General features: G+C 47.8%; 1 protein-coding gene across 2 annotated transcripts in view; it reads right to left on the reverse strand.

Annotated features, from left to right (window-relative positions):
- The window catches only part of LOC111160080 (LIM domain kinase 2), a 60,637-nt gene that overhangs the window by 18,578 nt on the left and 26,400 nt on the right, over positions 1–15,659 (reverse strand). The window contains exons 1-2 of one of the 2 annotated variants that reach the window (XM_022522898.1): positions 9,884–10,317; positions 511–646 (exon numbers count right to left, since the gene is read on the reverse strand). In XM_022522898.1, coding sequence (XP_022378606.1) covers positions 511–646; positions 9,884–9,936 — 189 coding nt within the window. In that variant the 5' untranslated portion in view covers positions 9,937–10,317. Of the gene's footprint in view, positions 1–510; positions 647–9,883; positions 10,318–15,659 lie in introns of those variants that run through there. The other variant, XM_022522897.1, reaches the window with a different exon arrangement.

A 15,659-nucleotide genomic window follows, 5' to 3' on the forward strand; every position in this document is an offset into this window, starting at 1 on the left:
GTCAGATTGGTGCCTCCCTGTCATTTCTGAGATTACAAAATGTTTTGGTCTAATCCATGAAAGCAAGTCGCCAGAAGTCATCATCCCCACTAGAAAGGGACCATTCCTCCAACACAGGGTTGGCAAATCTGTGATTAGGCTTAAAGCCCTTTTCTGGAGCAGGTAGGGAAGGTGGAACTTCTCTCTAGCGTCCCACTCCAGGGTCTCCTTTTCTGATTCTCTGCACACAACCTGAGTGTATCCTCCTCAACCTGTAATGCTCTCCTTTGAGGTCTTCACCGCACTGTATTGTGTTTCCTCCCTGCCCACCCTCCCACACCCAAAATCAGACTGTTAAGTTTTTAAGGGAAAGATCTTACCTGGCACTTAACTGGTATTCAACAAACATTTGTTAAATGACTAAAGAAATAAAAGGGGAGGGCTTGGCTGATGGAAGACTAGAAGATGAAAGGCCATGGGGAACCAGAGGTGCCATCAATGGACTCTAATGACCAAGAGGGACTCACTCACCATGACAGGTCCTGTCATCAGCAGAGAGCATCCATGGCAGAACTCCCCAAACTTCCCCCAGTAGTCCTTGTGGCAGTAAAGCTTCCCATCCTTCTCATAGTACCAGTTGGTGAGGGAATCCTGGCATTCTGAACACCTGAAAGGCAGGAAGCAAGAAATTCTTCTGGATCCTTGGAACCAGGCTATACAGGCTGTCTCTAGCTCCCAGGTTTAACAACAAAATGGACAGACCTCTCTTTGATCCAAAGCCAGGATGGGGGAAAGTTACAGTTTACTGCTAGCCCCTCAAAGGAAGTTGATTCAGAGTGAAGATGATCCCAGAAACCAGTTCTGTATTGCCTGCCTCACCTAGCAGACATTAACCTTTTTGGGTCTTCAAGCCCTTAGAGAATCTAACAAAGGTCAAGAAGCCTCTCTCAGAAAAAGGCACACACAAGGAAAATGTGCATTTTTAAAAAAAGATTTTATCCATTTATTTGACACAGAGAGAGAGATCACAAGTAGACAGAGAGGCAGGCAAAGAGGGAGGGAGAAGCAGGCTCCCCACTGAGCAGAGAGCCTGATGTGGGGCTCGATCCCAGGACCCTGAGATCATGACCTGAGCCAAAGGCAGAGGCTTAACCCACTGAGCCACACAGGTGCCCTGAAAATGTGCATATTATTTAGGTATGGGGTGTGTGTGTGGTGTGTGTGTATGTGTGTATATGTGTCAAGGACTGAAACCAAGTCATGGCCCCAGTTAAAAACCTCTGGTCTCCACAGGTATCTTGATGAACCAAAAAAGCTCAAATCACCTCTGTTTAAAAAACCTACCCACCACCACCACCATTACTGATGTAACACTCTTGTGAAAAAATTATGTTAAGCATTAAGAAACAATCAGGCAAATCCAGAATGTGGGTCATTTTGTAAGACTACTGGTCTTGACTCTTCCAAAAAGTTAATGTCGTGAAGGAATAAAGGTACAGGAATTAAAAAAGCCTAGAGACACGGCAACCAAGTGCAACACTTATACCTAGGATTCAATTCTGGACTGAAAAACAAAACAGCCATGAGTGACATTTTGGAACAACTGAGGAAATTTGAATTTGGGCTGTACATTAGATTATATTGTGAAATTACTATTACTTTCTCAGGTGCCATAACGATACTTTGGTTATATAGAAGAATTTTTAGAAGAAATATTGTTAGAGTAAGGGTGAAAGTTATCTACAACCTAGTTTTTCATAGTTCAGCAAAAATAAAATACACTGTGTGTGTGTGTGTGTGTGCATGTCTGTGTGTACATACTTAAAGAAAAAAGGGCTTGAGATTAACAAATCTAGGTGAAGGATACATGGGTATTCTTTGAACTATTCTTTCAACTCTTCTATATAATTGAAAATTTTCAAAATAAAATAACTGTGGGGGGCAAAATTCCATTAGCAATGTGTGAGACACAGGTTGGACCCACAGCTCCTTTCTCCTCCAAGTTACCTGGTGGTAAAGCTCCACCCCTCAGCCAGGCTGGGTGTGTTCTCAGGCCAAGTCTACATAAGCTAAGCTCCTCCTCATTTCTGAGCCTCCCAGGACCCAGAGCTAAGTGGTTCCTGGCCTGCTGAGCCCATGTTATCTTTCCAGTGAAGAATCTACTCTTGTTGTCAAGACTTTGTACCACCCACCCCGGCCACATCCTTGTTTCTAAGAGGCAGGATGGAGCGACCTCTTAGTGTGAATCCTGACCCTGCCAACTCATGTCATCTTGGGGAAGTTACCTCATTTCTTTCTTTTTTTTTTTTTTTTAAAGTTTTATTTATTTAAGTAATCACTACAGCAAATGTAGGGCTCGAACTCGCCAGTTACCTCATTTCTTTGACCCAGTTTCCTCATCTGTGAAATGGACTACTGTGAAAATGAAATAACACGTATCGAACTATACAGATGTCTGTATAAAAGGCTAAGTCCAGGAGGAACTCAGTAAGTGTTAACTGCTAAGAGCAGATGATAATTATGCTAGCCACTAACATTATTTGCCACTTCCTCCACTAGCTGGGTAGCTCTGGACAACTTCTCTCATTTGCTTTTCCTCCTTGACAAAATGTGACCAACAGCATCTTAGTAAAAAGAGCACTGTGAAGATCAAGTGAGCTAATATATGAGGAAAGCCTTTTGTAAACTGTGAAGAGCAAAGTATACTATTACAGTAACTTGGCAGGCACTGTAGATATAAAAGATAGAGGTACAAATTTCCCTACTCCACTTTCCAAGAGCTTATAATGAGTTAGGGAAGAGAAAGTCTAAACAAAACTTTACAATGAAAGGTAAGAGGTCACAATGGGTGCTATTACTTCCGGGCACTGCAGGAGGTAGAGGAGGGAGACAGGAAGGCACTGAAGCAGCTGTGGAAAGCAACCAAGCGAGGGAGGTCTAGAGAAGCAGGACACTGAAAATTTCTCTTTAAGGAGTGTCCAGTTCCCTCTTGGTGCTCAACTCCGATGGCTTCTGCCATCAATCATTCCCATCCTATAGCATTTCCTTTTGTTCGTTGGATGCTGAACTTCAAGGATTTGAGAGCTGGGTACAGCATGAAGAGTATGGGTATGCAGTACCTAGAATGGTGTATAATCAGAACCATGAATTATAGGAGGTGGTGGAGGAAGACCCTGTTCTGGGCAAGTAGTTCAAACTCCTTTCAGTGTAAAAGGCATGCAAGATGAGCTCTGAACTGGGAAGAATGAGGTCTGGTTTAAGTTCTTGGGAGCTACCTGCCCTTGGACAAGGCCCTTTCTCTCTCTGCATAGTTTCCCCATCTGTAAAATGAGGTAATTATACCCCATTTCCCTTAATCCTGTGCATATCAGGTCTTTCCCTAAATGATCCAAGGTTCAAATCTCAGAATCACCACCTACCACCCTAACTGATGTTGGGCTGGCAGCTTCACTTCTCATCTGTGAAATGACGACGACACCACCTACTTTCAGGGTAGCAGTGAGGACATTAAATCCAGTTCTGAATGACTGTGAGAAGCCTAGCAAATGGCCAGCACTAGAAGCAGGGGCTTCCTTCTTGCCTCCCAGCTTCTGACTTGAAGCTCTTAGGTACCAGTCTTTCTCCTTCACTAGATTGTGAGCTCCTTGAGGACAGGAGCAGTCCCATTTACTGTTGGTAGATTCAGCACCTAACAAAGGGCCTAGCAGAGTAAGCCCTTGGCAGGTGTTTCCAAACTGAAAATGGTGGGAGTGGCAAGAACAGGCAGTCTAGATGGGAGCAGAAGCGTTCTGTGGCTCACGGTCACCAGGTCTTGCCCTTTGCTGTCTGCAGTGGAGAAAAGCTGTATTTGCACCTAACTGCAGGCCTGGGCCCTGTTACACCCTCTCAATGGTATGTGTGCTGCAGGGCACAGGAGTACCAGAACACGTCCTCCTTTCCACTGCCAATATCCTGCTTTTGTTTGTTGCGAGTAGCCCTGGCCAGGCCCAGGAGAGTGGGGAGAGAAACGAGTGCAGACATGCCGGACAGAGCCACGCCAGGCTTCTGGGAAGAACACCTGCCTGGAGAACATTACCAATGCACACATCTATGTCAAGAAATGCCTTTGGAGGATATGGCCAGCTATATAGTCAAAGTTGGCTGTCACAGGTGTCTGAAGAACAGGAAGCTGAACAGCTGATAGGAGGGCTGGCTGTGGGTCCCTAAGCTGTTTTGTCACAACTGGTTCTTAGGTCACTGGAGTGGTAGACTTAGAGTCCTAGTTTAGAAATTAAGGAGAGTTACTATTACCTGTTACTTGAATGCCAACCGTATTCTGGGCACTGTATGAGGTGCCTTGCTTCCACCATCTCTAATCTTGATCGCACCCTGCAAGGTGACAGGATTATCCCTATTCCAAGACCAGAGACTGAAAAGCAGAGTCAAATCACTTCTGCAAAGTCACCTAATATGTACTGATGGAGCTGGAGTTTTAACCTGTGTATACTTGGCCATGAAGCCATTTCCACTAGACTGCATCACCAGAGTAATGCAGCACATTCACTAAGCTGGGCCTCAGGATTTGCATCTGTGAAAATAAGGTAGTCTGGAGCCCTGAGAGCTCAAGTCCCTTTGGGGGTTAACACATAATGAGGTTTTTCTTTAAATCCAAGTACTGAATGTTAAATGGCACAATGATTCTCTCCTTCCTTTAGTCCATAGCTGTGTGTTCCCCAGCAGTCTCTGCCTTTTTAAGAATCTAAAATACACTCTGGAAATTTAAGGAGCTACTCCAAAAAATCCCCCCTCAGATTCTTGGAGGCCATGGTCACAATATATTTCTCCAAAGCCAAGGCTTTTTTTCCAGCTTTCAATTTTTTTGAAGTTTCAAGTGAAAGTCAAAATCTGCCCTAGCTGTGGGCTGCCCAAGGGCAGCCAGCTTAGAAGTAGTGGAGCTATAAATCAAGGTCTGAGGCATTGGTCAACACCCTCTCCCAAACAACCAGAGTGAACAGACCCGAAACCCTTCAGCCAGGAGAGATCACAGAGAGGTCCACATGCACTGAGGGCAACCTCCGAAATTCCTCTCCCAAAGCACTAAAGTGGGCCTGGGTAGCCGCCAAGTGAACTGAAACTTGGGGGTCAGTTCAGTGGGCAGTTCAGATCCAAACTAAGGACTTTTTTTTTTTAAAGATTTTTATTTTTTAAAAAATATTTTATTTACTTATTTTAGACAGAGAGCAAGTGGGTGAGCGGGTTGTAGGGTGGGGTGGGGGAACAGAGAAGGAGAGAATCTGAAGCAGATTCCTGTTGAGCATGGAGCCTGATGCGGGGCTCAATCCCAGGACCTTGAGATCATGACCTGAGCCGAAATCAAGAGTCAGATGCTTTACCCACTGAGCCACCCAGGTGCTCCTAATGATTTTATTTTTAAGTAATCACTATACCCAATGTGGGGATTGAACGACAACCTCAAGATCAAGAGGCACATGTTCCACCAACCAATCCAGCCAGGGATCCCAAACTCAGGACTTTTGAGTCAGCAGGGAACACACAGTTTAAAAAAAAAAAAAGATAATCAGGTTGAGATTCTCAAAAATAACTCAAGACCTGGGTCTACATTCCTTCTTTGCCATTTACTATCTGTGTCACCTCAAGCCAGTTATTTCATGACTCTGGGCCTTAGTTTCATTTGTGCACTGGTGATGATAAAGCCTCATGAGTTTATGAGAATTACGTACAAATGCCTAGAATGATCCCAGGCAGGTGTCCAGTAAATGTTCATTTCCCTCCCTCCCCTCTTTAATTTAAGAACAACAAGGGCAAAGGCAAGCAGACTCCTTTCCCTCTGTGCCTAAGCAGTATGGATCTGTACCTAGGCTCAGAACCAAACAGATTTCTGTGAGTAGAGAATGTCATAAAATGAATTATTTATCAAACCAGTTAGAAAGCAATTGATTATTATCAATTCCTATCAATTGGGAAATAGTTACTGTGCATCTAGGATGTGCAAGACCAAACAGGCAAGGTGCTGTGCTGGGAGAAGCTAAGTAAGACATCAGCCCAGCCCTCACTCACATGCACATTCTTCAGACCAAATGTTTACAGGTTAAATTTTCAACCTTATGTGGTTGAAGCAGCCACTATTACAGTGTATTTGCAAAGGTTAAAGAACAAGCCCTCCCATGTCCTGGTAAAGGCCTGGTTGGATGCTCATCCTTAGCCTCCTGGATGAACAGACTGTTGGAGAGCAGCTGTTTCCAGCCCCTTGCCTCTGAGCTCTGACTGGGCTAAAAAGGGAAAATGGGCAGGTGTCTCTGCCACAGCCTGAGGGTACTGTGACCAGGGATGCCAACTCTCCCCCAGGCACTGAAGGGCAGATGTAACAGGGGCCTAGTGACACTGGACCATCAGAACTCAGTCCCTCCCCTACCACTGAAAATCCCTTTATTACTCCTCTTCCTGCAGAACCTGTAGACTGAAACAGGCTGTCAATGAAGCTGTAATTGTTATGGAGTATGTTGTTATCCGGTTTTAAAAAAATTAACCAAACACATAAGCCTCTGATCAGCAAGAAATAAGCGTTACCAGAGTATGTTGATTCAGTTCCAACCAAAAGCCAGGAAACCTGTAGACTCAAGTAATGCGTGTAGTCACACTTCAGGGTAAAGCCTTCATGATAAGGAAAAAAGCTCGTGTGTCTCTAAGGAGCCCCATGAGCTGCGGACTTACAGGAATCACTCACCTGATCTGAGTCCTTCACTTTCCAGATAAAAAGAGTCCTAGAGGACCTAGGGCAGCTGCCAATGTTACTGCTAAGCTGGACAGAGTTAAGAATAATTTTTCCCTTCAAACATGGGTTGCAGGGGCACCCAGGTGGCTCCGTGGGTTAAAGCCTCTGCCTTTGGCTCAGGTCATGATCCCAGGGTCCTGGGATCGAGCCCCGCATCAGGCTCTTTGCTTTGCAGGGAGCCTGCCTCCCCCCCTCTCTCTGCCTGCCTCTCTGCCTACTTGTGATCTCTGTCTGTCGAATAAATAAAATCTTTAAAAACAAACAAACAAACATGGGTTGTAAAAACAGCAACAGAAAAACAAACCATGGGTTGCTTTAGAATACAAAGATGTACTTGTTTTCTTCAAGAGACAATGTGTAAATCAAATCCATTAAGTCAATGTTGGACATTAAGTGAAATTCTCTAAGAAAAAAGTCCTTTAAACATATCAGACAAAAAGTCACTGCTTAATTTACCTGTTCTGTAAATTCCAATTTGAGCGTTTTCTTACTTGGGAGCACACCTATAATTGTATCTTCCCCCTTTCACTAGGGGCAATGGCAGAGAAGACCATGCACTCTGCTGAGTGCAGTCTGTCAGACAGGGTGGTACAGGGTACAGAAATTACATTCTCCGTTCCCTGCTCCCTGCTCCCTCATCCCTCCCTTGTGCATTGTCACGCCTGATCATGTCCCCATGGAATTTGGTTGCGTCACTTTCCTGCAACCACAATCCTAGAACTCCTGTGGACTTCGTACTCCCCCAGATACTTGGGGTCAAGGACTTAATTTGATACAGAATCTGTCAAGGGTTGTGTTCAGGAGCCCAGGAAGTCCAACCCCTATGCCCTGCAGTGGAGGAAACTGAGGCCCAGGGAAGGGACTGGCCCCTGGTCAGTGAGGAGCCCTTGAGGATGCCCTGTAATAACGGAGGAGGCAGATAGTGGGAGCAGTTTTCTGACCAGTGACAGTGGTGACTGATTAGAATGATACCTGGGAGAGCAGAAGGTCTAGGTGATCCCTCCTATGGAGCACAGGGCCCTGCATGCTGGCTATCTCTTCAGAAGTGGCTCCAGGAATGTGGCCTCTCATTTGGGGGAGATTGTGGGGGGTTAAAGTGAATCAGTACACCCCTGACTCCAGCTGGGCAAACAAGAACTGGGGCAGAGAGAAGGTAGTCAGTTCCCCAGAGGCATGGAGAGAGCAAGGCAAGGAACAGGCAGACCTGGGCAGCATTGGTGGCATGACCCTCAAAAGGTTCAGGTTGAGAGTTCATTATCTGCTCTAGCTCCTGAGCTGTGTCCAGTTCCCAGAGATTAAAAGGGGCACAGCATTCCTTGCTCCTAAGGGAACAACCCCTCCCCTAAGCTGCCTTTCCAGGATTAAGAGTAAAAGGATTAATGAGGCCCTGGTCTAAACTAGTGGCTACTTCAAACACTTGGCATCTTGATTCCACATGGTAAAACCTACTCCTAAACTCAAGATCAATTCCCATTTGCTCTTCAGAAAAGAATTTTTGCCATCCCTTCAATGCGCCAGGCAAACTATGGGGGCCCTTTTTGGACAGTCTCTGCTGGGAGAGAAAAGCAAATCTGAGACTTGCCTTTGCAGGAGGTGTGAACAGAAGATGATGCAGCCTCCTGAAGGATGAAACAAACTCAGGAAGACGGGAAAAGTTGACCAGAGATCCCCCCACATGTTAATTCTGTTGAAAGTGGTTGCCTCTTCTGTAAAATGGGGATACATAGTTCCAAAAGGCTCTGAGAGAATCAAAGGATAAAGTGTCTATCGAGGGCGGGGATGGTGGGGAGCGCCTGGGTGGCTTAGTCATTAAGAGTCTGCCTTTGACTCAGGTCATGATCCCAGTGTCCTGGGATGGAGCCCTACACTGGGCTCCCTGCTCGGTGGAAAGCCTACTTCTCCCTCTCCCACTGCTCCTGCTTGTGTTCCCTCTCTCACTGTGTCTCCATCAAATAAAAAAACAAAATCTTAAAAAAAAAAAAAAAAAAAAAGTGCCTAGCAGAATGCCTGGAAGAGTCAGCACTGAGGACCGGTTCCCTTCCCCCTCCCCCAAAATCCAAAGGCTTCCCACCACTCTACCAGGGTCCAGTAATTCCAGAAAACCACATGGTGTTCTGCTTTTTTGCTCAGGGCATGGCCACCTGACTAGTATCCTGGCAGCGAGGTTTGGGCATGGAGCTGAGCTGGGGAAGCCAAAAGGGAGAGGTCGACCAGGACCACTGGTGAGGGGGAGGCAGCCCTTGGAACAACAGGCTGCTCCCAAAGAATGAAAACAAGCCCCACCCTGGCCAGGAATGGCTCCATTCAGGAGGGACCCTGAGGGCCAGAAACCCCCTGGGGAGTTTCTGTTGGAGGTAGGGTGGGGCAGAAGCAAAGAAAGGCAGGTCAGAAGTAGAAAGTTTCCCCATCTCCCTCGAGAAGCCCTACTGAAAAAGGCCCACAGAGGTCTCAGGCTTGGGGACCTGGCCTGCATGGGGCGGGTGTTCGGGGGGGTAGGCAGAAGCTCAGAACACTCCAAAACCAATTGCCCCAGTCTTGGAAGCACCTGCCCAGGCCTTTCCCTAGCAACTGTACTCACCTGGGAGCTTAGAAGCCCTCAGAGCCAGAGGCAAAGGTGCCTGCCATTAACAGAAAAAACGTTTATAGAGTACCTACTGTGTACCAGGCTGCCCACACCCAGGCCTTGCCAGCTTCTTCCATGCTGTTTGACAAAACCTGCCTATCCTGTTTGTTGGGACAAATTCCTGGCAGACAGTACGGCATGCAGGTAAGACATGTGAAAGCTGGAGGAAAGCACCCTATTTGTGCTCTTCCCCCGGAAGCAGTAAGAACAGGCAGGGTCACCGGCATCTTCTGGAGGCTCTTCAGGTGTGCCTGGGAAGGAAGGAGAGCCGGAGTTCCCCAGGAGCTTCCGTCTGGGCATATCCCCCACCTCACCATTCCTAGAACATGGTGGAAGCCTTCACCAGGCCTATTCTGCTTGGGAAGAGCTTCTGCTAGCTTCTGCCTGACAGTACCAATGGTGAAGGGACAAGTGAAATCTGAGAAGCAGGTTCAGGGAGACCTCTGCCCTCCCCTCAGGACCAGGGGCCAGAAGAGGAGATGGAGAGGGGGACTCAGAGCCCAACTCACCGAAAGGGGTCTCTGGAGGTGAAGTAAGCCGGGACGGACAAGTAACTCCCCATCTTCTTCCCACACCAGATAAACAAGCTCAGCTGCAAACCCGTCTGGGAGTGCCTCAGGCTGGCTGCGGACGGCCACCATGACAGGCCCAGGGCTCCCGGCACCTCTGGCTGTGGGCGGGCTGCCCAGGGCTCACCTCTCCCTCCGGAGAAGCCGGAGGGGCGTGAGGACTCCAGGCCACTTGCCCCCCAGCAGATTCCCGCAGGGGGTCATGACTGGGACGGCTCCTCCCCAGTTCTCGGAAGCTCCAGCGGACCCTAGGGACTCCGGGAGAAAACACCTCTCTGCAGAGGCTACACACACACACACACGGATTCTCGGGCCGGGCCGGTGACTAGCTAAGAAAGAAGCGCGGCTGTCAAGTTAGCCTTCTTCTTCAGTCCCTCCCCTGATGAGGGAGGGAGGGAGGGAGGAAGAGGAGGGGCTCCTCGCGGAACCGAGGTGTGTGGTTGGAGCAGCTATTAGGAAATAGACCTTGCAGGCAAGGGGTGGAGCTGGGCTGGAGGGAGGCTGCAGGCTAGCGCCACAGACAATAACCAGGACTGGCTGAGCGTCCATCCCTGAGCTGGGGAAGGGCACGGCAGGGAGAGAAAAAGAGCCCATCTGCCTCCGAGTGTCCCCAGCTTGAGGAGCCGCCCAAAGGATAGTCAGTTCTGCTCGGAGATGAAGGAAAGCACAGGATACCAATTCCAGGCCAAAGCCACGCCCCCCCAAAAGCCGGGGTGGGGGGGGGTATCTTGGGCAGGGGAGGCAGGTCTAGAGACTAGAGAGCCAGGTCTAGAGAGCTGCCCTCCAGGTTCTGTGCTCCGGGCCGGTATCTACTGGGTCCTGGCGCTAGGTCCCCATTCATCCCTTTCCTCTGCCTGGCCTGGGGACAGCCCCCAGAGCTAGCCAATGCGGGTTGCCACTCCACTTCTGGGCAGAGCTGTGCTAAGCATGAGGAAAGGAGACCTAGAGTGTTAACTGGCACCTGATGTTTCTCCAAGTGGCAAGCCCTGTAAGGCACTCTCTTATTTCTCCAAGATGAGAATTATCTCCATTAACAAGGAAAGCAAGGTTCAGAGAGATTAGCTAACTAACCCAAGGCCAAAATATTATTCAGTAGCAGGGTTGGGATTTAAAGATTTTTTAATTTGAGATAGAGAGTGAGTAGGGGGACAAAGGGAGATGGAGAAGCAAGCTCCCTATGAGCAGCCCCGAGGCGGTGCTTAATCCCAGGACCGGAGGATCACGACCTGAGTGGAAGGCAGATGTCCGACCGACCAAGCCACCCAGGCGCCCCAGGGCTGGGATTTAAATGTAGGTCCCTATGAGAGCTCCACAGCCAGAGCTCTCAGCCCAGAGCTCATTCTGACTCTTTAAGGGGAAATATCTCCCTCAAAGCCTTTCTTCAAGTTGGAAATAGCACAGGAACTGGAGCCCAGGTCACCTGTTACCTCTCTCATTTTTTTCTTTCATTGCTAGAATGCCATCCATTGGCCCCAGGGGGCAGTGGTGCTTCTTCCGCTGTGCCATGGCAACCAGGCTTCTCAAACTGAAAAATGGGGCATGATGGAGGACAAGTGTCTGGGGGGATGATGTGCCTTGGTATCTGGAGGGTGGCCTGGCAGAAGAGTAACAGCTGAGGGGATGACCAAACCGGAGCTCACCACTGGGAAAGCCCCTTATCCCTCTGCCTGCAGGACTGTGAGGGGGAAAGCAAGGTTGCTGGAGTGGGACACGTCCAGACCTCACTGTTGGACTTGAGGGAGTAACAACAGCTCTCTCTCACCAGGCACACATTCCTCTCTACTGAAGTCACCTTGTCACCGTGACAGGAAAATCTGTGGCAAAGGTGGTGGCTAGGTTACAAGGGAACATTTCTCCATTCCTCTATTGATTGGGCACACAGGTAATAATGAATGTGTAAGAGAGAGTGTGTTTAAACCCTGTTATAAGATACCATTTATTAAACACTTAGTATGTTCCAGGCTCTGTGTTAAGTGCTCTCCACTTGTTATCTATCATACTTAAACTGCTAATATACAGGGTAGATATTATCATCCCCACTTAACAGATGAGGAAACTGAGGTTTGGAAGGGTTATATCAATAACCTGAAGACAAACAGCTAGTAAGTGGTACAGCTGGGTTTCAAACCTAGTCAGTGTGATTGTAGATCAGGGGTCAAGACACTTTTCCCCTAAAGGGCCAGAGACAAATATTTTAGGCTTAGCAGGCCTACACAAATACAGAATTTGTCAGTGCAGTGCGGAAGTGGCCATATAAAAAATATAAACAAATGGACATGGCTATTTTCCAATAAGCCTTTATTTGTGGACAATGAAAATTGAATTTCATGGAATTTTCATGTGCCATGAAACATTCTTTTTCTCCCCTCCCGCCGTCATTAAAAAATGTAAAAATCACAGGCCATACAAAACCAGGCAATGGGCTATAGTTTGCCATCCTCTACTCTGTAGCCAAGGCACTCAACCACTCTGTGAACTGCCCCTAATACTGAAGACCAGCTTTTGGCATGTGTGCAGAGCTCAGCCACATCTATCTACTAGCACACAGACACCACACTCCAGACCCAGAGGCAGCCAGCAGGGAGTAAGCACTAGACAGGCGCTCACTCTACACCAAGCACTGCTCACAGCACTCACACATAAAAATGAATTTTAACCCACACTAGTCAGTGCTATACTTTCTCCCTATTTTTTTTAATTTGCTTTTTTTCCCAGTGTTCCAACATTCATTGTTTATGCACCACACCCAGTGCTCCATGCAATACAAGCCCTCCTTAATACCCACCACCATGCTCACCCAACCCCCTACCCCCCTCCCCTCCTCCAAAACCCTCAGCTTGTTTCTCAGAGTCCACAGTCTCTCATGGTTCGTCTCCCCCTCCGATTTCCCCTAACTCCCTTCTCCTCTCCAACTCTTTCTCCCTTTTTACAGAGGGAAGAACTGAAGTACAGAGTCTAAATTGCTTGTATGAGACTACCCAGTTGTATAAGTGAAAGGACAAGCCAGGATTCGAACCACAGTTTCTATACTGAGCTCCACCATCGCTATGCTGGAGCCCAGTCTGGGCCGGGAGCCAGACTGTCTGGGTTTGAATGCGACAATGCAGTGTGTGTAAGCCCTTGGCACAGAGTCTGGAATACATTAAGGGTTGATAAATGTTAGCTGCTAATATCATTAAGACTATTGTTACTACCACTATGGGCTAGCTATGTGGCCCTCAGCAAGTCGCAGCCTCTGTCTGGGCCTTGGTTATAGGTCTCTAAATAGCTTCCGGCTTCAACATTTGTCAACCCTACAAGGTTGCAGAGGGCTCCCTGTTTTCCTTGGGTCTCAAATTGAGTTTAAACCTCTTGAGCCAGCTCTGAGGTGATTGGAATCCCAACCTGGGGGCCACACAGGAGCAGCAGAGGAGGTCAGGCAGGGTGGAAAGGGTAAACAACACAAAGGATACCAAAAGGCCTGTCCAGCTGGAAAGCTGGGAGCTCTCTTTCTCCCAGTGATAGAGCCAACTATTTCTCACCAAAAATCTATTATGTTCCCTTGTAATTTGATCAGGCCAGAAGGGGGCCCCAAATTAAGTCTGGAACTAGCAAATTATCTTCTAATTGCACCCTCTGATTTCCATCTGATGAACAGAGTGCAGATGGAAGAAAATGCAAGCCACAAAGGGACTGGGGCCAGGGAGCCCATGAGCATAACTCCTCTTGACATTTCACACAGCTCTGCTGTTCCAGCGGCGGCGGGCGCAGTGAGTCGGTGTCTAGGAATGCGAGCAGGAGGCTGCAGGCGTTCTCTATTCCCCCCACTCTGCTTACAAAGGACTTGGTGGGTGGGTGGGCGGGTGTGTGGGGAACTAGTGTGAGGGCTTCTCAATGCTATGAAAACTGCCTCCCCCTCAAAGAGGGGCAGCTGTCTCCCCATGTCATGAGCGGAAGCCCCTCCTAGGTGGAATCCATCTGACCTCCATAAATCCAGACTTCAGGAAGAACCACTGAAGGACTGATCACCAGATGTGATAAGCTGTTGGCTGCTCAGACCCAAGTGCGTGGTTCCTCAAGGCGAACTTCAAAGGCCCAAACCACCAGAACTGGGAGGTGAAAGGTCACAATGGAGACTATACTTCCCCCTCCTGCCTTTGGATACTGGCCCTGGGTGGAAAGCTGCTCTTCTAGGTCCCTACAGCATCTGGCAGAGGATTCAGCAGTTACAAATGACAGAGGCAACTGCAAGGATCCTTGGACTGGCAGTTACGGACAGGACAAGATGACAGAAGAGGTACTAATCTCCAGCACATTTCATAAATTGGAAACCTGATGAGGAGCCCAGCAAACTGATTCTTCAGAGCCAAATGGGATGCGAGAGGCTGAAGGCAATAGCCTTCAAGCCTGGCAGACCCAAGTGAGCACTCTGCTGAGGAGTGGTGAATGAATGAATCACGGGGACCTTCCCTCAGAAGGCAGCTCTGGTTAGATCATCTGAAGCCCAAGAAACTGTGTTTGTGTGGGCCCTCTATTGGTTGGGAGGACTCCATCCAAGGAAGGGAGCTTCTGGGGACTCTATAGCTTCTGAACCTTGAAAGGTGAGCATTGTCACCCCCATTTTCTGACCATCTGTCTCTGCTCCTCTCCTCTCTCTCTCTCTTTTTTTTTAAAGATTTTTATTAATTTATTTGACAGAGATCGCAAGTAGGCAGAGAAGCAGGCAGAGAGAGAGAGGAAGGGAAACAGGATCCCTGCTGAGCAGAGAGCCCAACTTGGGGCTCGATCCCAGGACCCTGGGATCATGACCTGAGCCGAAGGCAGAGGCTTTAGCCCACGGAGCCACCCAGGTGCCTCTCCTCCTCTCTTTCAATATGACTATAGCAGTCATCTTTCTAAAACAGGAGTCCTGGAAATTCCACTGATAGAAATTTTGCCCAGAAGGGGTGCCTGGGTCAGTTAAGCATCTGCCTTCTGCTCAGGTCATTGATCCCAGGGTCCTGGGACTGAGGCCCCCCTCTCTACACCCACCCCTTGTGTCATCAGGGTCCCTGCTAAGCCAGAAGCCTGCTTCTCCCTCTGCCTGCCCCTGCCTCTACTTATGTGCACTCACTCTCTCTCTCTCAAATAAATAAAATCTTAAAAAAGAAAGAAATTTTGCTCTGAGAAATATTCCTACAAATGAGCTAGAACATATCCAGCACTATTTAATACTAAAAGACTAGGAACAGTCATGTGTCTATTAATAGGAGTGAGCTCGGGACACCTGGGTGGTTCAGTCAGTTAAGCATCTACCTTTATCTCAGACCATGATCTCAGGGTCCTGGGATTGAGCCCCTCATTCTTCTCCCTCTCCCGCTCACCCTGCTTGTGCTCTCTCTCTCTCTCTCTTTTCTCTCTCTGTCAAATAAAGAAAATCTTAAAAAAAAAAATAGGAGTGGGCTAAATACAATTACATAAGCACACTATAGAATATTATGCAGCTATTAAAAATAATGAAGGTGTTACATAAAAAATCCAAGTGTCAGAGAGAGTGTACACTATAATTCCATTATTTAAAAACTATGTGCACAATCCTTAAAGAACATCTGGAAGACCCCACTACTTGGTTATCAGTTTCTCCTTTCATGTAGTGAGACATCTATAAGCAGGGATAAAAACAGCATTGATTTTCTACCATTTTGATACTGTTTGCATTATTTTCTTACACTTAAGTGCTGCTTTTTTTTTTTTTTTT

This window comes from Enhydra lutris, unplaced genomic scaffold (assembly GCF_002288905.1).
Source record: "Enhydra lutris kenyoni isolate GAN:26980312 unplaced genomic scaffold, ASM228890v2 scaffoldscaffold73, whole genome shotgun sequence".
NCBI classification, from domain to species: Eukaryota; Metazoa; Chordata; class Mammalia; order Carnivora; family Mustelidae; genus Enhydra; species Enhydra lutris.